The 24,652-nt window shown below is 32.2% G+C and overlaps 1 protein-coding gene across 4 annotated transcripts in view; it reads right to left on the bottom strand.

The window, feature by feature from the left end:
• LOC142324141 (pre-piRNA 3'-exonuclease trimmer-like) overlaps positions 1 to 24,652 on the bottom strand; it is a 79,244-nt gene that overhangs the window by 19,264 nt on the left and 35,328 nt on the right. For 3 of the 4 annotated variants that reach the window (XM_075364830.1, XM_075364833.1, XM_075364832.1), the window contains 4 exons: positions 20,896 to 21,100; positions 18,573 to 18,674; positions 18,319 to 18,435; positions 913 to 1,015 (listed from right to left, as the gene is read on the bottom strand). In XM_075364830.1, the coding sequence (XP_075220945.1) occupies positions 913 to 1,015; positions 18,319 to 18,435; positions 18,573 to 18,674; positions 20,896 to 21,100 (527 nt within the window). The remainder of the gene's footprint in view (positions 1 to 912; positions 1,016 to 18,318; positions 18,436 to 18,572; positions 18,675 to 20,895; positions 21,101 to 24,652) is intronic. The other variant, XM_075364831.1, reaches the window with a different exon arrangement.

Raw genomic sequence — 24,652 nt, 5'->3', positions numbered from 1 at the left:
CTTATAGGCCATTGCCGATATTGAAACGAAAATTACTGCCAACCCAAAAAAATCACAGCATTATCAAAGTATTTAAGATGCAGTTCAGCACAAAAAAACCACTCCGTGGGCATCAAGCAAGTTATAGTAACCCCACAATAACACAGCTGCCTATTTGTCATGTCTAATCCATTAATCATGTCAAAAAAAAAAAAAAATCAGGATTTTTTGGATAACCATGGAGTTGTGCAATAAATGACCAAAAATGGATTCCTTGTCCATTTTTGGTTGTTTCCAACCTGAAGATGCTACTACTTGTGGCTCCACTTTGAAGCAGAGACACAATGAAGAACACAGCTGACAGTTACTACAAAAGAGAGCTACAGAAAATGTTTGCAGCCTATTCCTGGGTTAAGTGTGTGTAGACACAATGGATATTACTGAAAAGGAGTTTAGAATGGAAAGCTACTACTTAGCAATTTTTTTTTATGGTCGTCTATATCAGTGGTTCCCAAACTGCGAAAACTTTCCCAAAATTGCGGCACCCTTTCCGAGTCATGGTGCCCTTTTTCAATTGAAAATTTTCCATGGCGCTCTACCCTGAGTAAAAGTATGACTACTCGTAAGAGAAAAATAAAAAAAGCTTATCTTCATTATTTTTTCTTTATTAACATTAAATTAATAATTAAACATGTCTTTTTTCAATTAATTGTGAAGCTTTTACAACCTTTCGCAGCGCCCCTGTGAAGAGGCCATGGCTCCCATGGATGCCATGGGACACAGTTTGGGAATCACTGGTCTACATCATTAAATCTTTTAAGGCACCTTGTGCACCCTGTGATTTTATTAAAATTAGTTAATTACACAACAATCATAATGGTAATTAAAAAAAAAAAAACATGTAAAATTGAAAAATGTAATAACAATACTTACAAACCATAAGTAGCAGATGCAAAATAGTGACCCAACTGCAAAAAGCAGTAGCCACATATATATGAATCCCAACCTGCTTCATGAACAAGTATGTCTGGATCTACTGCAAGATATACAAATATATGAAGGTAAAATAAAAATAAAAATTCCAACCATCCTGGTCTCAAAAAATTAATATTTTTAAATACATAATAAATACAGCAATAAAATACACTAACGATAAACAAGAATTGTATAATGAAATAAATAATAAATATAAAGAATATAGCTATAAAATTTGGATATGATACCTCATTGAGTGATAATCACTAACATAATTTTTGTTTCCTAACATGCAATATATAATTTTAATCTGGTTTTTGATGCTGACATTGAATATGACCTCAGAATCTTTCTATCACCCACCATTTATGAAAAATTTTTAAATTTTAATTAAAGTATTTTTTTTCATTTTTCAACGTATGGTTAGCATTTTAAGCTCTTGTATTGTATTTTGTTGGCTCATTTTTTTTTTTTAACATTGTTAACATAATTTGTAAGCTACAAATAAACAATACAAGACAAAGAATTAAATCATATCATAGTCATAGACATATTATGACATCATATCTATACTGAAGAGTGAACCTTCATGGACAAGATTAATCATGTTTGTGCAGGTCAAAAAACATGTAGCTGAAAACACAGCTATGTTGTTTGTATTAAGCAATGGATTTAGGAATGAATTAATTTTGTTCAGTCTTATTGCTGTCTTAAGTTTGTTAACAGTGCAGTGTCATAATGCCTTGAAATTATGTAAATGATGCGGATGCCTTTTGTTATGCATGTGCTGAGTTTACCGTAAAATCAAATAGAAAAAACATTATACATTTAAATAAAAAAGCATATCATTTGTACTTTCAGTGTAAAACTGGTGATCAGGTTAAGATGTGGGGTTCTCATATAGTATGCACTAATTGTTTTCTATATTTAAGAGATTGGCTGAAAGGTACACAGAATCTCTGACTTGGTCAGGGATTTAAATTTATCAAAAAATCAAGCTGAACTGTTATGATCAAGACTGCATGGTTGGAATTTACTTCAAAAATTTCAGGCTTTCAAAGCCGACAAAAAGAACTTTCTCAGTACTTTATTGATGAAAATAATTTGGTTTATTGCACAAATATTGAAGAGCTTATGTTGCACTTAGAACAAGAAGGCACCAGTGATGACTAGTGTCTTTTCATAGATTCATCCACGTCTAGTTTAAAAGTGGTTCTACTACAGAATGGTAACAAATATCCTTCGATACTAATCGCTTATGGTATTAATTTGAAACAGACATACAATGTGATAAAAGATATTCTTGAAAAAATAAATTATAAAATAATAGCTGGAACATATGTGGTGATTTGAAAGTTATAGCTGTTTTGTTAGGCATGCAGTTAGGCTGTATTAAATACATGTGTTTTCTTTACGAATGGGACAGCCGAGCTAGGGATAAACATTATGTTACCAAAGAGAGGAAGAAACAAGACAACTTAACTCCAAACAGGAAAAATATTATTCATGAGCCCTTAGTTGAACTCAAAAAAAAAACTTTTACCCCCTTTCCATATCAAGCTAGGACTATGAAATATTTTGTAAAAGCAATGAAGAAAGGATAGTCCTGGATTTTTGTACATCAGGCAGAAATTTCTGAATGTAAGTGAAGGAAAAACTAAAGAAGGAATATTTGTTGGTCTTCAAACCTTACAGTGGTCACCCAGTTTCAGTGGTCATCATAAGTAGAAGCATAAAAAAAAAAAAACTAATTACAGGGGCACTGTCACTTCACAAAGCAATGCATCATCACCCAGCTAGATACATCATATGAGTGAGTAGAACACATTATTGAGCAACAGAGTTACTATAAAATCTCTCAGTAATTCCATACAAACTAAAAAAAAAAAACAAACAAAAAAAAAACAAACAAAAAAAAACTGTTGCACACAATTTTTGAAACATTATCATGAAAGCAAGGATTACTTACTTTTCAATATTGTGATGGAAAATTTTAATTTGGTACGTTATGAACCAAAAAAAAAAAAATGGCAAACCACAGAATACTGCCACTTTGGCTCACTGTTATCCAAAAATATTCAAAATCCAACTACGCAAAAACTTTCTGTTGATAGTGTTTTAGGATGCAAAATAGGCGCATGTGACAGAGTACTTGTTAAAAGGTTTAACCAGTTAATTCTGTGCAGCTGTGTTACAACAGTTGAGAAGATGTATGCATCTTATTCAAAAATTCACTGAATCAACAGTCTTCAACACAATAACATCAATACACATTATGATGTGTATTATACTAGGTGCTAATGCATACATTAGCACCTAGTATCTTGTGTAGCTGAAATTCAAATCAATTCCACATCATCCATTCTCACCAGATTTGCTGCTATGCAATTTACAATTCCTCCCAAATTAAAAATGAGGCCTTAAGGCATTCATTTCACCATGGATAATGAAGTGAAGGATGCAGTGAAGTTTTGGATCGAGGAGGGATGGCTGAAATTCTTTAATGGCAAGATAAAAAAAATAGTTCACCATTGGGAGAAATGTGTGGCTGAAAATGATACTATGATGAAAATAAAGATAACCTCTTGTAACCAATAAAATGCGGTTTTTAATTATTTTGTATACTTTAATCATTGTATTCAAGAATCATGATGCTACAACAATAGAATGAAATTATACTTTCTCAAAGGTAACTGATATATTGACCCATTTCACTCTCTTGGTGGAAGTAATTTTATATTAAAGTCATTTAATATAGACAGTATCAAATATATTTAATAGAATGCAACAAATATAATTTACTATACACTTATTAATATCAATATTAATAAATGAAAACTACAAGAATAACTGAATAGAACTAAATAATTAAATTATTTTCAATCCTTAGATCATTTTATTAATCTTCAGTTATAGTTACCAGATATTATCAATGCTACATGGCTGTTTTTAAAAATGATAACCAACTCACTTTCAAAATTACATCTCAACTGTAATTACAAAAGTCCTTCTTGGAGCCAATTATGTAACACCTCTTAAGAAGAGTTACTGGAGGGATTACTATTAAATATGTCTAACTTAAAACGGTTAGGAAACCTCTTTAAAATAAGGTAGACTGATACAATTAATTTATGTAACATCTGTATTTTTAGAATCATTAAGTGGTGTTCTGTCAATTGATAAATAAATCCCTTACACCAAAGCTGCCTCTGATTTTTCCTATTTCACACCTCTTCTTTAGATTTATAAGTACGTTTTTTGTCAGATTTAATATGTTACAAACTTCATATTGCCCACATACACACACTATTATACTCACATACATTTTTATATGCTAAATACGAGATTTGCAAGTAGAGGCTGATATCTTCATATGTACTGTTTCCGTGAGGTGATTTGTAAGGTTGATTTCTTTGTTGTGTTAGTGTCTGTATATGTTGTCGCTGAATGGCTTCAACGGCTCCTGGCACTTTAAAGCCACAGATCAAACAGTCCTTTTCAGATAGCCCTGAAAAGGGCTGTTTGAGGTTTCTGGGGTGATAGTTCTCAAAAGGGCTGTTTGTGCATTTTGTGAGGTAGCCCTGAGAAGGGCTGTTGGATCCGGAAGCTGGTCTCTGGCGATATCGGCTCAACTGTTGTCAGAGAGTTGTGCTTGTCCATTGGAATCAGACCAAGCTTCCCCTCAGTGGCAGTTGGGTCCCCACTACAGCGTGGCAGTGGTGGCCCCCAGAGCTCCACATTGCCGGCATGACTGAGACATTTCTCCCTGAGCAATCCTGTGCTGGGCTAGCTGCTGCTGCTGGGCCCACCAGCCAGGGCACTTGAAGCCCAGCAACTCCCTTGACGGGCTGGTCACACCTGCTGCTCTGGCAGGGATTTAGGCATCCACCAGGAGGTCTCACATTGAGCCAGCCAGGGAATATCTTCTTTCTTCTTCCGTCTTCTTCTCCAGGTGGTGGTGGTCAGCGATAAATTGAAAATTCGTTCGGCCGTTCACTTTTTTATAAGCACCTGCAAGTGATGGGGGCGTAGAGCTACTGTGGTAGGAGAGGTACGCAGTTAGCTAGGTTGGTGGGGAGTGGCACTTGTGTCAGCGCATACATATACTGTTACTCCCACTGATATCTGAGCTGTTAGTAGTGCATTCACCGACATGAAGCTCGGCATGTATGTGGCAACAATGTTATGTCTACTCAGTCTTATATAGTATTTAACAGAATAGTGGCATTGATTAGCAAATATCAAAATAATAATAATAATAATGATAAAAATAAAATATAATAATATAAAAATATAAAAATTACTGCTACCAAGAGAATCAAATGAGTCATTGGATCAGATACCTATGAGAAAATATACTTTCACTTTACTGTTGTAGCATCATGATTCCTGAATACAATGATTAAAATACAGAAAAAAACAAATTAATTTTCGACAATGATAATACTAATAATAACAAAGAATTAGTTTACAGTGTGTTTAATAATCCTTGACACTAAATAAATAATGTAAATAAATTTTTATTCACATCAGTATATAGTAATGTAATAAATAGATCATATCAGATGTATAAGAAAATGCAACTGTTCCTGCATTTTCCTGGATGAATCACGGAAAACCATGGTAATACTTGATTAAAGCAGGACCACAAAATACATAATTATAATATAAAAAATTCAAATGATTTAATTCCACATTTAATTATTATTTAAAAATAAACACATAAAATAACATTAAGGTAGGTAAATAAAGGTACTTAACAGAAATAAATGACTACAAAATTCAGAAAGTATTAATGAAAATTATTTGAGCTTATATTATTTACAAGTAAGTTAACATTGAAGGTAAAAAGAATATTTTAAATAAAATGGTGGAAAGATTATTTTCCAATGGTTCAGTAATTTATTAAAAATGAGAATTGTTAACATTAATTATTATATTAGAAGCAAATAGAATACAGTCATGTGAAGGAGTTAAGATAGGAATCATTTCTAATATAAAAAAGGGTCTCATCTGTCATTCATACAAAATCCTTCCTTTATGAATTCCAATAATTTGATGAATTCCTAGAATTTCCAGTGACAAGACTTCATGTTTCTGGAATAAAGAATGAGCCATAGATATTGAATTTGACCGACTGATTATCCACTTGAATGCTAAAAAGAGTAATGAGAAAGTGAGCAATTCTGAACTCTGTGAGCAGGGCTACCAGGAATTGAAGAATTGAATCATGAGACCAGATTAGAATACATAAAAAACCAGTTATGATTAATAACTGCATATACAAGGTGTAGCTATTAAATAAATACACTAATGCTGCTACAGAAATTCACATGCACAAAATTCATACGACCGACAGCTGTGTAGCATGAAGCCTTCTCTTTCAATTGTTGCCACTCCAGTTTCTGTAGACATATTAGTCTGGCTGTGACCAGACTAATATGTCTGGTCACATCTGTTTTTTTGGATAACATCTGTTTTTTTGTTTTTCCAAAAAAATGATAAGTGTTTTTTATTAAAAATGATAAGAATTGTTGTGAAACTTCATATGAAACTTGGTAAAACTGCTACTGAAACTTATCTTTTATTAAAAAAAGTAGCAATAAATGTTTATCACATGTACAGGTTTTTAAGTGGTTTAAGTGTATCCAAGGGCTGAGAAGACGTTGAAGATGATGTTCGCCCAGTTTGCCCATCCATGTCAAAAACGGATAAAATATTGAAACAATTGGTAATCTGATCGGATCTGACCATCGGTTAACTATTTATGCAATTGCTGAAATTGTAAGAATTGACAAAGAATGCATAAGGCAAATTTTACATAACTATTTTAACGTGCAAAAAGTGTGCACAAAAATGTGCCTAAAATTCTCACAATCAAACAAAAAGAGACTCGTGAAAATGTTTGTTCTAATACTTTGAATGCCACTGAAAATGACCCAAACTTTTTGGAAAGAGTTATAACATGTGATGAATCTTGATTTTTCACTTATGATCTAGAAACTAAGCATCAGTGCATTGGAAGGCATGAACGAATCAAAATTCAAAGCAATGATGACTGTTTTCTTCAAGATTCATGGGATTGTGTACTTTCACTGGGTTCCTGAAGGTCAAACTATTAATCAACATTTCTACCTTCAGGACCTTGCTCAACTCCATGTAAAAATAAGAAAAAACAATCCGTATTGTGGAAAAACAAGTCATCAGTTCTTCATCAGGACAACGCACTAGCTCACACTGTATTGTCTGTCAAGACATTTCTTTCTTTTTCCTGTTAGCTTCCAGGAATTCCAGAGGCTTCCAGAGCACAAGCATGCCCAACACAGCTGTTTTAACAATGTAGGTCATACAGGACATTAAAGTGGCAGTTACAAGATCTCCTCATAAATCTTTGCAGAGACTAAGCCAGAACATTTCACTAGGTTCAGCCCACTCTGCAGTGAAGAGAATGCCAAAATTTATACATACCAAATGCAGATTTTCCATGAGCTAACTAATGCTCATAATGCTAAAAGTGTTCACTACTGTCAATGGTTCAAGAACTTCATTAGAGACAACACTGGTAATTCAGATCAAGTGTTTTTCACAGATGAAGCATAGTGTCACCTTGATGGATATATTAATAATCAAAACTACCAGACCTGGGGTACTGAAAATCTGCAAATTTTAATTGAATTTTCCATACTCACAAAAAATAGGGGTATGGTGTGCGATTTCAAGTTGACAAATAATAGGATACTAGTTTTTTGAAAAAACTGTGGATGCTGCTGTCTATCAAGAAATTATCCAACAGTTAATAACCTTACTGCAAGAGGATGAGCGTAACTGCTGGTTGCAACAGAACAGAGCTAGTTGTCATACACCTCACTCTACTATGGAAAGGGTACAGGATTGATGTGACCACCAAGATTCCCTGATCCGACTTAATTAAAGTTCTTTCTGTGGAGTTACTTAAAAGTAGTTTTATATAGGAAATCTACACAAGATTTGGTCAACAAGAATATGGTCAACATGTTGACAAGAGCATGAAAGTGGATGGATATCATTTTCAACATCTTCTGTAAATTATTATGTAAGCATTTGCCAATTATTATTTATTGACTAAACTAAGAAATCAATCTATTGATTAACTAATCAATCACCACATACAATGCTACAGACAGCATTCTTACATATGTTATGCACATAATAGATATATCAATCAGCTTTGATAGCTGACAACTATCCTGAAGAACTCAACACAATAAAACATTTGGCATACATACAACAGCTACCTACCCACACTTACGAGATAATGGAATATTAAATAAAATAAAAAAAACTAAAAACACATGCAGTGACAGATAATAATAAACACTAACATATGGTAACACTAATCTATGCTAACATACACATATGTTAACACATTTTTTGCAATCATATAAATTGACATCATTTTTAGGAAAGAAGGCTACACACCTGTATTGCTCTCAGATCAGGAGTAAATTAATTTTAACAGCAATGACAGTGTTAAGTACTAAACTGGATAGATTTCATGTGTATTCATTGACATATATCTGGAAATTATGACTAACAGTAAAATTAGATACATATGCAAAGGACCATAGATATTTAAATTTTAAACAAACCATAAAAAACCATGATCTCACATATTTAGCAATATTAAATTAACCAACATATTAAATTTGATAAAAACAATATAAAGAAATTATTGAGTATACTACTTGATTACATATATAAGAAGTTCAGATACACATCACTATGGAAGACGCCAACCTCTAAAAGGCCAATATAAGAAAATATTTCATTAATTTGGACATGACATATTTAATAATTTCAATATTTTAAATTATAATTAAAGAATGAAAATGATGTAGGGATCATAAAACATCTATAGATATACTAAGTTCTGTTTTGTTATTATATTTGGATCTTTATTTATATTTAAAGATGTTATATTATTTATATATGAATGTATATATGTATATATATTCATAGCCCACTGGACTGATCTAGTGTTTAACTCGCCGTCACAAATCAGCTTTTAACAGCTGATTCTTGTCAAAGGATCTGTAAGTTGTTTTTATTTTGAATACTAGATAGTGAATAGTATACTTTGGGGTTGGGGTTCAATTAATCACACAGCTCAGGAATGGGCGAGCTGAGCCTGTACAAGACTACACCTTATTTATTATTATCCTAATCTCATATCCTCATCGTATTATCCTCATCTCATTAGGCTATGGGATAGTTGCTTATTGTTCACTAGTTGAACAGACTGCAACAGACAAATTAGGAAAATAAAAATATATACAAAGGTATACATTTTTGATACAACCTATATGCATAGAGCTTACGTTTTTGATGTAACGTCTCATTCTCCTAGCTATTCATTCCTTAATATTTTTAATAAATTTTTATTTCTATTTTTATATTTATTACAATAATAAGAATTTAACCTTCAACCAAAATTGAAGGAAAAAATAAAGGACAGGTCCAATGAATTGCATAAAACTAGGTCGAGCCATTCATCCTTTAAGTTAAAATTTTAAAATGCTTATATCTTTTGAATCAACGGACTGATTTAGAAAATATCAAGTTTGCTTTATCTTGTAAGATAGTTTCCTGTCTTTTCATATGGTTCAAATTCAGAAATTTCCATTTTTGAATATTAATATCTTGAAGTAAGGAAAGAAACATGAGAAAATATTTATTTAATTATTAATCCTGTAAGTAAGTTCTATTTCCTTCTACCAACGTATATCCATTGAATAATTCAAATGTATCAATGTACTGTAGTCAACCATTAGGGTTACAATTGCCAGCGCCAAATCTTCCAACTTTCACTGGTGCTTATATTGAGTGGGTAAATTTTAGAGATTTGTTCGAAATTTTAATAATTAATAAGTCTTTGTCCGATATCCCGTGTATACATTATTTAAATTCTAGTTTAACCGGTGAACCTAAAACTTTAATTTCTAATATATCTCCAACTGCCGATAATTTTAAAATTGCGTGGGATTTAATTCATAAACGATATGACAATCCAAGAATAATTGTAGAACAACATATTAATGCCATATTTTCAGCACCATCTATACAAAAGGAATCCGCTGCAAGTTTAGGCCATCTTATTAATTTCGTAAAGAGCAATATAAGTGCAACGGAAGCATTAAACGGAATAGATCTCCCTCTTCATGAATTATTTATCAGTCATATATTATTGCAAAATGTGGACATTTCCACTAGAAAATCATGGGAATTAAAAAACACTGGTTCAACTATTCCAACTTTATCAAATTTATTTACATTCCTCGAAGACTGGCGGCAAGCGCTGGAAGTGGTGAAGGTAAATAATGATTTGAAACCGGGACCTACTAACTTTAAACCGCGACAAGATGCACCTAAGCAAGGGTGTCAAAGGGTTACTACACAAATAAGCCAGTCAGTCACATTAATTATTCATTTTTAACCAAGCAAGAAAATAATTGCGCGCTACGCCATAAAATTCACCCTTTGTCTAGATGTTCTGAATTTTCAAGGCTTGACATAAAACAATGACAACAAATCGTTAGAGAACATAAATTACGTACCAAATGCCTCCGTAATGGCCATTTCTCCAAAAATTGTAATTCAAGTAAAACTTGTATGAAATGCTGTCGTAAGCATCACACTTACGAACAACACACATTACGCTACATTACGAACAACAAACTGTTAAGATTCAAATTAGTGACAATAATCGCGCTGTAGTATATAAGGATATGTCTAGTAATAGTCATAGACCTATTTCTCATTCAGATTCATCGAAGGATAACTGTTCTACAAATTCACGTACACAACTATCATACAATCGAGATTCAATTAAGCCTAATAAGGGCCCTGAAGCTAGTTATTTTCTATGAAGGGTTCAAAAAACGAAGATTCTTCTCGCAACAGCCATAGTGGAGATTACAGATCGTTTTGGTAATAAGCACGACTGCCGAGCATTACTTGATAGCGCGTCACAATAGAATTTTATTTGCGAATCGCTTGTCAATCGCCTGAACCTTAAAAAACATAACATTATACCGATACACGGAATAAACAACGTTCCATCCAAAACAAAGCACTGTGTGATGGTTACATTTAATTCGAAATGTACTCCTTATTTTCGAACAATTAGTTGTTCTGTTCTACCGACAATAACTGGAACTACTCAGAGTTCAAAATTAGACTATAATTCTTGGGAATTACCACAAGGCATTTGTTTGGCAGATCCTAGTTTTAATGTTCTGGGAAATATCGATATTCTGCTTGGAGCTTAAGTATTTTTTGAACAGCTTACTCCTGGCCCACACTCTACAAATTGGATCATCCTACTTTGATCAATACAATGTTAGGTTGGATTTTACTTACAGAAAATAAGATTGATTTCGAACGAGGTTTTATCACACGCAGTGACAATGTTCAAGATCAGTTGCAGCGATTTTGGGAAATAGAAGAAGATGAAGATACATGATCATTTACACAATCTGAAAAGATACGTGAAGATCACTTTCAAAAAAACACGAAGAGAAATGAATTTGGCAGGTACACTGTTCGATACTGCTTATGGAGAATGCATCTAATTTGAATGATTCATATGAAGGAGCTCTTGCAAGATTTTTACGTCTAAAAAACCGATTAGCTAACGACCAAGGCCTGAGAAATGATTACATTAAGTTCATGGATGAGTACGAAGCATTAGGTCATATGAGACGAGTTTCAGAAACAGAAAAGAACGTAAAGAAGGGCTATTATATGCCGCACCATCCAGTTTTTAAGGAGAGTACTTCAACAAAAACGAAACTCGTCTTTGATGCGTCATTCAAAACCAAATCTGGTTTATCGTTAAATGATGTTTTACGGGTTGGTCCAACGATCCAACAAGACTTATGTTCAATTATACTACGTTTTAGAACCCATCAAGTATGTTTCACGGCTGATATAACAAAAATGTACAGACAAATTGAAATCTATGAACATGATACTTCTTGGAGAAGGTCTCCAAATGAATCGTTCAAAGCATATGAACTTACTACAGTGACTTATGGCACATCCGCAGCACCTTTCTTAGCAATTAGATGTCTCCATCAATTAGTAACTCATGAAGGCCATAATTATCCAGTAGCTGCTGAAATACTAACCAAAGATATGTATGTCGACGACTGCATTTCCTGAAATGCAGTCGTCCTACATTTCAGGAAAGGAGACAGTTGAAGAAGCCATCGAAGCTCAACGACAACTAACTGAATTACTCAAGTTGAGTGGATTTCCTATCCGCAAATGGTGTTCGAACAGTCTAGAGGTATTAGAAAATATACCACTCGAACACAGAGAATCTAAGACTCCGTTGGAATTTGAAGATAACGTGCACATAACAAGACCTTAGGCCTAATATGGGAGCTGACAGCCGATGTCATCAGGATCGCTCATACAATTCATCCAAGGGATAAATCTTTTACAAAATGTTCCACCTTGTCAATAATTTCAACTATTTTTGATCCTCTACGCTTAATTAGCCTGACAGTAATTAATTATAAAATATTTTTGCAGCGTTTATGGAAGGCAAAATTGGATTAGGATGATCAACTCCCTGCTGAACTTCATAATTATTGGAAGTCAATAATTTCACAATTAGAATTAATTAAAAACATCCATATCGATAGATTAGTAATTGGAAAGGGTGAAATTTCAGATATACAGATACACGGCTTTTCAGATGCCTCTGGGTTAGCTTATGGCGCTTGCATCTATTTACATTCATCAAATGTAAAAGGAACTGCATCTACACACTTACTTCGTTCAAAATCGAGAGTTGCACCCTTGAAAAAACTTCCAATTCCATGACTTGAACTGTATGGTGCCTTGTTATTAGCTTGTTTATTATCTAAAACAAGAAAAATTTTAAAAATAAGGATAGCTAGTTCCCATCTTTGGACTGATTCGACGGTAGTCCTAGCGTGGATTTCTGCACCACCGTCTAAATGGAAAACGTTCATAGCGAATAGGGTATCGGAAATTCAACAAAGGGCAGAAGACTTGGCATCATATTTCCTCGGCTGATAACCCTGCAGATCTGATATCTAAGGAAGCCTCAGTTGATCAGCTTGTTAACAACCGATTATGGTGGAACGAACCAGAGTGGTTAAACTCACCAATATTAGAATTTGCAAACAATGATTTGTCCGTGAATTCGGAAAGCGTTCTGTCTGAACAGCGAAAAACCGTCATGCTACACAATAATCATGCATCTGAATGGGACATAATCAACAAATATTCAAAATTGCACAAACTATTACGAATTGTAGCATACTGTTTTCGATTCATTGCAAAAGGTAGACAAAAGGTACGGAATAGTCAACCAATTACCATCCAAGAGTTGAATAAGCCCCTTTTAAGTGTTATCAAGTATGTTCAGTGAGCAGTGTTTAAATCAGAGTAGACTGCACTTGAAACTGGAGTTCAGCTTTCAACTAAAAGTAGTATTTATTCTTTAAGTCCTTTTATCGATCAAGATGGATGTTTGTGAGCTGGAGGTCACCTTTAGAAATCATCCTTGCCATTCGAGAGCAAACATCAATTAATCTTGTCATACCATCATCATTTGACGGATTTTATTATCTTATCAGAACATTTGAAATTGTTAAATGCTGGTAAACAGCTACTTACGTTATCTTTACATCAACGTTTTTTGGATCCCGAAAATTCGAAGTGCAATAGGACGAGTCATCCATAAATGTATAACTTGCTTTAAATTAAAATCGTCAGTTGCTCAACAACAAATGAGCATACTTCCAGAGCACTGTGTGCAACCATCACCTGCCTTTTTAAATAGTGGGGTTGATTATGCTGGCCCAATTATGCTGAAAACTGGTAGTTATCGAAGCAAAACTTCAGTGAAATTTTACATCGGTATTTTTATTTGTTTGGCTACACGAGTGATTCATATTGAGCTCATATCTGACTTGACAACAGAAGCGTTCATTGCTGCTCTACAAAGATTCATCAGTAGATGAGGACATATTCTAAATTTATATAAAGACAACGGTACCAATTTCGTGGGAGCCAATAATCAACTTAAGAAAATCAAGGATTCTTTGAAAGCAAGCAAAACAAGGAGTAAATTAAATGAATTTGCTTCAATGGAAGAATTTATGTGGCATTTCATCTCACAAAGTTCTCCTCATTTTGGCGGCTTGTGGGAGGCGGTGGTTAATTCTATTTAATTTCACTTAAGACGAACTATTGGAAACCTTTGAAGAAGTTGTGACCATTTTATGCCAGATAAAAGCATGCCTAAACTCTAGGCCATTAACACCTCTCTCTCAAATGATCCTAATGAGTTTTCCTTCCTAACTCCTGCATATTTTTTATTTGGTGAAAACCCAACCTTTCTTCCTGATCTCAACCTCACTAATATATCTGTTAATAGGTTACAAACGCTTGGAACAACTTCAGCAGACGATTCAACATCTTTGGAAATGATGGTCCTTGTATTATCTTCACAACATCCTACAGCGAACGAAATGGCTGTCAAAACACCAAAATTTACAACCTGGTATGCTCGTACTCATAAAAGAAGAGACATTTCCTTTAAATTGGCTTACTGGTATTATTGAAAATGTTCACCCAGGTGAAGACGGATTAGTGTGAGTTGTGTCTCTTAGGACACCTAATGGTCATATGAAGCAACCAATTCACAAACTTTGTCCTTTTCCCGAATAATACTTTAAAAAATAAACTATAATTGTGCATTCTTTTAACAATTGTATTTCATTTAATTTTGGTTTATTGTTTGTTACGATACAATTTGTAGCACATACTTATGTTTATGTTAATTTGTTTATTAGTTACCTCAATATTTTTCACTGCTTTGTTTTTATTCACTCGTATTATGTTTTGCATTGTATGTATTATCTGTTTGTTATTATTTTGTACTAATTTTGGTGTAAATGTAAGAAACTTACATTTAGGCCGGAAGTATGTTTAGGATTAGTTGCAGATGTTTTTTTTAGATGGATTTTTTAGATGTTTTTGTTGCATACATGCGCACTACATACTGTATGCGAATTATTGTGTGTCGACTCAGTCGCTGTTTGACTGGTGTGCTAGTAAGAGGTAATTTCATGTAAGGCGAGAATATTGCTTGTCGCCAAGTATTGGTCATACTGGTGATGTAGATTGTATTCTTAATTTATACATGCTTCTGTTAACAATCTTTATTAAATTTATGTTTATAATAACAATTAAAAGTGTAAAAAGTTTATTTATTCGGCCTACGGACGAACAGTACCTAATAGAAAATTACTATAACTCAGTCCACTAAAAATTTCTTCAACCACTTCAAAAACAATTTGATTACACACAAATGAATGAAAAAATGAAAGCAAATTGTTGATTTAAAATTTCTTAGTTAATACTGAGTTGCCTGAAATTTCACCAACAGTTTAACATGAAATCCTAACACAAAACCTTGACTAACAAAAACACTGCTCTTATTAGGTAACGAAAATGTTAAGAGCTTTACAAAATCAAGCAATAAGGCACTCAGCCTTTTCTTACCCAATATGAAAATTAAGGTAACAATTTCTTGAGCCAAATAGTGACTGGAGATGAGCCTTGCATCGCTCACATCGCAGCAAAATCCAAACTGACTTTATGGAATAGTGACACAAAAAATCTCTAAAGAAAAGAACAAAAGGTAGTTCAAAACCAGCATTTAACATGAAAAATCATGTACGCTGTCTTCACAATGCTCTTCCACAAGTTCCCAGTGAAACTCAAAGTATGATTGAACAATTTGGCTGTGAGCAATTGAAGCACCCATCTTATAATCCTGACTTAGCACCAAGTGACTATCGTTTGTTTCTCCATCTCAAATGCCAGCACTATGTAGCACTGGTCAGTGCTACAATGACAAGAAAAATGCTATATAACAATACAGCATTCTTTAAGGAAAAATGTCATTCTTTAAGGAAGAAATTAAGAAAATTGATTACAAGATATGAAAAGTGCCTTAACAATGACGGAAATTATGTAGAAAAGTAGTTTAAGCTATCCCTTCTGAAATACTATGTACAACTTCTTCAGTTGTACATATACAGTTTCATTACAGTTTTTGTTCAGTTCACATGCTATAGAATCATTGGCATTAACTGTCAGCAATGAAAGGTAAAGCAATCTGAAGACAGTCAAAAAATATTATTTTCAGTGTGTATAGTTATGTGAAAGATCTTTTGCAAAATAAAACTTAAGCAACTATTTGTGAAACATTTACATCTACCCAGGGAGCAACGACAACTGCTTGCTTATGCAGCCTTGCAGTGTGCAAAGAACATAGCCAAAGCCTGTGAGAGCTTATCTGCTGCATTTGTAATCAATGAAATTTGTGATGTCAATGTCCAACAACTGTCAGTTTCATTAAAATCTCCTAATAAGAAGACGCCTCATAAAAATTGGGTAACTGATGTAGACAGTTTCAATCAGGAATACAATCACCATACAATAACAGTGTTTTTCAAACGTGGTGAATATCCAAGTTGCAAGAAAGTGTGTGCAATTTTACAAGAGAAAATTGGATTTACTGGAAGCAAAAAATCTAATGGCATTATTTTCAAGGATTGGAGGAGTTTACAAGAAGGTTGTGTGCTAGTGATGGACAATGCTATCATTAGATCCTTGCAGAACAATTTCTGCCTAGTAAATCAAAATAGCAGACGTTTTTAGCTTACTAAAGAAAAAAATTAAATCATGATCCAACACAAACTGTAACTGAACTTCACGCATTAGTCAAAGATCACTAAAGTAAGTACAAGCAATTGGAGTTGCTGAGCAAGTGGGTCATGAAGTAGTGCATTTACTAAAATATTATTGTAAATCTACTGGATTGTCTTTACAACCCAATAGAGCTCATTTGAGCTCAGTCAAAAGATGAAGTGGTATCAAACAACAAAACATTTACAATTAGACATAAAAATTTTTGAACCAGGTACTTCAAATATTAAGTATGCTCTCCTTGTTGATTCAAAAAAGGTGCTTCTCCCACCTCTCCATATTAAGCTTGAATGAATGAATGAAAAACTTTGTTAAATCTATGTTCAAAGAAGGTAATGGTTTTAAGTACTATTTTCCCAATTAAGCGATGCAAAACTAAAAGAAGGCATCTTTATTGGACCTGAAATAAGGAAACTTTTACGTGATCCCCTTTAAAAAATCCCCTTTTTATGTGATCCCCTTTTAAAGAAAAATTAAATGACAAGGAATTGGCAGCTTGGAACTGTTTTTTAAGTACAGTGAAGGAATTTATGAAAGACGAGAACTATAAAACCTCGTAGATGAACTCTTAAAAGCTTATGAATTACTAGGATGTCCCATGTCCTTAAAAATTCATTTTTTGCATTCTCATTTGGATTTTTTCCAGAACATTTTGGGTGCAGTAAGTAAGAGATGTACAAGGACACCAGGACAATGAAAACACGATACCAGGGACACTGGGACCCATCTATGAAGGGTACTACTGCTGGTTTTTAAAAAGAGAAGTTTTTAGTGAACAGAAAAGAAAAAAGTGAAACTTTTTCACTAAACTTGTCACTTTCAATTTGTATGGTACCTTTATGTAACATTTTTATTTTTTACTGCATACGATACTTAATAAAATGACTTTAATTAGATTTAACATGTTTTAGATGCAAATATATTCTTTATTCAATATACATTACACTGCAATAATATGTTATATACTGTTTTTAGTCAAACCCCAAACTCCTGCAGCAAAAAATCTGTATGTGTTACCAGTATTTTGCAAATCAGTTTCAAATTTGAGACCACAAAATACTTTAATAGAACTATTTTCATCAATATGACTTAAAAAAAAATTTAATTTGTTGAATAATTATAATTATATTATAAATGCTATATATAAAAACTAAATGTTGAATTTGATTACAGAGCCTCATTTGTTTGAGCATAAATTTTATTATATTTGTCTTCATTATATTTCCTTGTTTAAAAAGAAAACTGAAAGTTAAGATTAATCTTATTAGTAGTTATATGTCTTTAGGATTAAACATTTTTGTAAAAATTAAGATATGAAATAATTCAAAGATTAAATAGGAAATTCTTCTCAGCAAATTAAATTTTTAATTAATGGCCTACTGAACATTTTCATTGTCATTCAATCTAAATGTAACTGTAACAAGTAACTACAGAAAATATAATACTTTTATAAAAACTTAGCATAATTTTTATTTTTTGATTACAGCATGTTCACATTATTATTATTATTTCAAATAGTTACGTATTTAAGAAATAAATAATGTAAATATACAATACCACACTAACATTGATCAACAGACTGTTTCCACAGTTTAACATCTGGTCTGTACAAATTTGATTCACGTCCTCTACCTTCAGCAAAATAATTATAGAGATCCAGCAACATATTTGACTCCCAAGCATCTGAAATAAAAATGTTTCGAAAATTAAAAATTTTTTCCAAATGCTGCTGCATCTTGAATACACAGAAGTTAAAAAAAAAGATCTTAAATGTTTAAAATTAAACTGATGATCTAAAATTAACAATAAAAAGTTCTTACCTTCCTTTTTTAAGACTTTTCTTAATTCATAGCTAATGTATTTTGTATCATATATTTTTGGAAATAAAGTATTAATCTTTTTCTTGAAAACACTATAATTATCTGGAAATAAAACAAAATCTTAGTATCAAAGTGTAATAAATTACTAAAAATATCTAAGCTCATTCAAATCTCTCTTATGTAACAACTTGGCTAACTGTTAAGAAAACAATGTAAATAACCAACAGCTAGGGGGAACAATTTAAATAAATCAAAATAAAGTAGATTTTCATTTAAGATTTGACAGCAGTACTAAAATTTGACAGCTAATATAACTACTAATTAGAGATAATTTAATCTTTTTTTAAAAGAAAAATGCAGATACCAACTTATAACCCAAAATTATGAACAAGTAAATATATCCAAATATCAATTTGCATTTTACATTATGTTCTGTGGAACTGTGAAAAAAGTTATAAAATACTAAAATAGGCAGAAAATTAATAAAAGTGACAAAGTTTCTTAGGTATGGTGCTGTTGTGAAAGAGGTTAAATTATTTATAGTTTACTCAGAAATGTTATAATTGTACAGTTTTAGTAAACAGAATAAGAGCAAATGTAATGATTATTTAATATCAATATTGTGAAATTAAAATATAATTTATATCAAAAGGTGCAATTAAAATGTAATAAACAAAATAGAATAATGAAGTGCAATTTCTTCAGTACCAGTCATGTGGCTTCTATATATAGATATTTATTGATTTGAATGTTATTTACTGCCTTTCCTAGCATTGTCACTTTAACATTTAGCACTCTTAGATAGTTTTCAGGTATGTATAGTACATATTATGGAAGCTTGGTTTGACCTTACATTATCTTAGTTCCAGATCTAGGCTTTTTGTGTAGCAACCAGATAGCAAACAGATATGTTAGACATATGTTAGCCAGTCCAAATACAAGGATGGAGAAATTCAAACACACGTCTTCATAAACTTAGCATGAGTCCTCTGAGCACTTAGCCAAAATCCACAGAATACCTCCAAGAAGAAACAGCTCAAGGATAAGAAAAATGGACAGATATTGAGAAAGAGACAAACTATCCAGAGAAGGTCTGTAAAAATGAATCAAACAACCAAATTCAAAGGATTACTTCAAGATTCATTTTGTCTATATTCCCTTAGAATATCAGGATACTTACTCTGGATGAAAGCAGCATATTACCAACCAATATTTTCCATTGACCTACTCAAATGGATGCCTATAAATCACTTTTTCTCCAGATATTAAACAACCATCTGAACTCAGGCAACATTAAGGTAAATCCTCGACATTTCCCAAAATCAATTATCCAATTGAATTATTAATCATTCAGCTAGACCCTTAGTGAAGTGATGTGACCAAAGCAATCTATACTGACAGTAACCTGATCATCAACCTGTTAATATATGCTCCTTTCCCCATTGTTCCGATTCCAGCACTGCTAGTAACAGAGATAACAAAGGGGAGATGGACCCTTAAGATAAGAGTACAGGCCAAGAAGTGATCAATTAAAAGGCAAAGTTAATACAAAAACAAACTTTTAACAAATTAGTTGAAATCTTATTTTCATTTTAAGGAAGAATGCATCTTTTTGGACTAGGGGAGGGCTTGGCTTTTCCCAACAGGCACCTCAGCCATCAGAAATATTATGCAGCCACCCAACAGGAGTGGAAAATCTCTGAGTTGGTCCACAAGCCGCCTCCCTATCCAAAAACAGTAATGAATTGACTCTTCAGGTTCTCGCATCCTCAGCATGGAGAAATTAGCAGGGTGAAAACCATAGAATTGATAATGTGAAAGAAGTAGGTAGTAATAAGAAACAATTAACTGATAAACATCATGGTAGTTTAGTACTGCCTGGAACTAAAAATAGGACCTGGAATCAACAATTTTTATGCTTAATTACAATATCTTCTTTACTCTAAAATATGAAGTTACACAATTTGTTTCTCTTCTTAAAAATTCACACATTATAAATTAGCTACTCTCTACTTATTCTCATTCTGCTGAACAATCTCATTCATTCTCAATTACAGCTAACCTACTCTTATTATTTTTTCTTTTTTTTTGTAATAAAACAAATGTTGCACTGTATGAAAAATACCAAGCATGATCAAGATTCAAATCCAGAACTTTCTGAAAGAAAGATGAAGATATCTTTCTACCACAGAGATTGACAGAATGATATTTTTTGTTTATGTAAATATTGAAGACTATAACCGTATACCTAGTGTGTTATTTTCAACCATAAAAAATAAATTCAATATATACTTAAAAAAACAAAATACTGAATTCAACTTACCTGGTAATGGTTCATAAAACTGATTATATAGAATCATGAGATCAATAAATAAGTTATGACCAACAATAGGTTTCTTTGAAGAAACAAGTAATCTAAATATTTTAGTAAAACCTAAAAAATAATCAAGTATATCTCTTTCCAAGTAATTGCCATTAATTGATATTAATTCTTCTCTTTCACCAGCAACAACCTTTCGCACGATTATCTGAAAAAGATAACATATCTGTGAAAAGTTACTTTTTAAAAAAAATAATAAAAGAAAAACACAATACAATTAATATATTTTTTTAATTTGATAACGCCACATACGCTTGAAGCTTGTGCATGGGAATATGATAAGGAAATGGAATTTTGTAGCATAAAGAATGAATGAGTCTGGTTCCCAGATTTTCAGTGAAGCGGTAAAAGACAAATCACTTAGATTTTCTGGAGCTATTATGCATTTTCTTGTCAATTTTTCAATTAGATTTTCATATTTAACTGACAATGTTTTTGAAGAAGTTTCATTTTTCTCATTTTCATCTAGGATTACAATTTGGTTATTCTACTTTTTTTCTACTGCAGTAGCAATTTTTTCTGTTTCCTTTTCTAAGGTTAACTGATGCTTTATCTTAAATAAGTTACAGATTGAGATTCACACCATGGACCTCTGAATGAAAAGCTGAGATACCATCACTCCAAGATCGGCAATTTTATTTTTACAACTTCCAGTAAACTGTTTATCAGGAAGGCATATAGCAACTTTACAGATTGTATGGAGAGCAACTGTACAAAATTTTTCTTTTTAAAATTAGAATTGAAAATTGTAAATATATGAGAAAATAGTTAAACTGGAGGCTCACAAAATTACATAAATTGTAAAAATATGTACAACAGTATGCAAATTAATCCGAACACAGTGAAAGTTTTGTTTATTTTTATGCTGTGGCTGTACTGTTTGACCACACCCATTTTTTAAGTCATCTGTGTAGCATGAGTTGTTGTTCTTTAGTTACTTAGCAATTTTCATGTTCATGTTTTGTAAAAGTTTATTTCATATTTTATTACAAAATCATATTTTCCTATTTTTTTGTTCTGTAAGTCTTGAATATATAATAATGGGTGTAACTCTAAGAAAGCATCCAAAAATTGTTTCTCTTACCAAGCATACCAATTTGAGATGACAAATAGCTTCTGAGTGTGGTATTGGACTAGAGACAGTGATTGCTATTACTATTAAAACAATTTAAAGAAACTGGTTCCTTTTCACCTCAAAGGAAAGATAAATGTGGTCCTACAAGAAAAACTACTCTAACAAAGGATCAATAATTTGTGAGAAAAGATAAGCTTGATCTAAAATTATCTGCTGTGAACTTAAATCAAGAATTAGCAGCCAGTAGTGGAACAGATTTACAAGTGACAACTGTTAGATGCCAACGTCTTGCATCTGGGTGGAAAGCTAAAGACAGCCACCTAAAAAGCAACTTTTTAGCAATGTGCAAAAAATAGTTCTTATGGGTCAAAGCACATGCTAACTGGACCAAAGAAGACTGAAAAAAAATGTTATGTTTTCAAAGTCACATTTTTATGTTCAGAGGCGAAGGTTGGTCCCTGAACCTTTCAGGAAAACCATCAGATGGAAATACATTACTGGCTCATAACTAACAATCAGTTAAAACATTCCCAGAAAAAAATGTTTTGGTGTTGTCTCACATTTGAAGGCCCATATTCATTACTTCCAGTACAGGGTATGTTGTTGAAAAGTGATGTTTATATTAAGATTCTGAAGAAAAGGGTTGTAACATAGCTTCAAACTAATTTCCACTAGGCAACGGAAACAAGATTTGTTTCCGTTGTTGATTTGTTTCCATACCATACAGTAAAATAAGTGGAAAAATCTTTTGAAGAATTAAACATTAAAGTGTTCCTGTGGCCAGGCAACTGTCCAGACTTAAACCAAATTGAAAATCTGATTCATTTTAACAGTCAAAAATGTCTCTCAATAATGAATTTTACCACAAAAATTGATCTCATTAAAGCAATAATATCAGTATAGTTTCATGATGATGAAATCAAATAAATATGTAGTAATACACTTGCTGAATCGATACCAAATCACGTACATAAAATGTTTCAGAATACAGGAGGATAACATTCACAAATTGTATATGATTTTTTTTTTTAAATAAAGTTAATTTTTATTAAGTAACACCTGTGTTTGGAATAATTTTCATGCTACTGTAAATTCTTGAAATGCACGCTTTGGTACTGTTAACATACAATTATTATAGTAATTGTGTTATTGTAATAATTCAGTTAAATACGGTCAAATAATGTTAGTTTTCAAAGTAATTTTTTTCAATAAAATTTTATTTCTAGTATCTTATAAATTCTAACATGTAATGGAAAAACAAAACCAGTTTTTAAGAGAACATTTCTCACAACATTTTTATGAGAAGAGTTCTCATAAAAGACTGGATTTTATGAGAACTTTTTTATAAGAACATCTGATTAATCGCACAAAGATGCTATCCTAAATTCAATAATAAATCTACAGCTGCAAGCAGATTTATAAGTATGAGTAACATCGGGCAGCACAACATAGGAGGGAAGAAATATAGAGAAACTAAGTGAATGGATCCGACTACATTTTGATAACGCAATATTTTCTTTCAGATGACCAACCGGAGGGGAAGAAGCGAATGAAGCAATTCAATCAAGTTTAGGGTTTTCTTATAATCCACATGTTACCTTTTTTCTACCTTCTAAAAGTTATCTTATCAGTGATTTCAACAATCTGTTAGTATTATTTTTCAATTTTTTGTTATTTTAAAGCCCCTGCAATGAGAACCAATTTTATAACAAAAAAATGTAATAATCATTTGATGAAGATCAGGATTATACGGTAGACTAAAGATTTACCAGCAAAATCAATGCAGTTCAAAAAATGTGAATTATAAGCACAGCAATTATCACAAAAAAATAATTTGGCTGAATAGTATTTTTCATCTTCTATTTTGAATAGCTTTTAATTTTTTTTTGAGGGAGAATTTGGCAATATGTAACCAAACTGATTGTGATTCCATCATCAAGGAATTTCTGGCAATTAAGACTTCTTTTTTGTTCCAGAAAACCAAACAGATGATCATAAGTTTTCAGACAGAACACAAAGAATATTCAACAAATACTGAACAATTAGTTAACACACATCTGGCCCATAAATCTCATAAATTTGTTGGTGAGCCTCTATACGAGTTATTTTTCACAAACAAGAATCAAATTACAGTTTGAATATCACAGCTTCATTATAAGATGATCTGTAGAGCAGCAATTTACTTATTAATTCTTACAATAGGAACAATACACTGACACCAAACAATAGTCACTATGATGAATGATAATGAATTTTGCTGTGTGTGAAAATTGCCAGACTTGATTGGGACTTGAACCCAAAATATTAGGAAATAATATCCCGCTAGTGCACCTAAATGAATTTTTTTACTAACTGGCTACTAATATATACAAAAATAATTTTTCATAAGCAACATCTTCATTCTAGGCGTACTAACAGTAAATTCAAAAGCTGTAAGTTTTTTGAGCTCTTGTTTCAAAAATAGTCCTATATATAGTTGTTTTCTAGCAATCCACAAACTTTTTCTTTTACTATTTAGTTCTAATATATAATTTAGTTTCAACTAAAATAATGATAAATTTGTTATAAATGTTATTAAAAAAAACTCATTACTTTTTACAATGTTAAATTTCTTATTATAACACA

Source organism: Lycorma delicatula, chromosome 4 (assembly GCF_047948215.1).
Source record: "Lycorma delicatula isolate Av1 chromosome 4, ASM4794821v1, whole genome shotgun sequence".
NCBI classification, from domain to species: Eukaryota; Metazoa; Arthropoda; class Insecta; order Hemiptera; family Fulgoridae; genus Lycorma; species Lycorma delicatula.
Note: the sequence above shows the minus strand (reverse complement) of the source record. Positions and strands in the feature narration are given on the sequence as shown.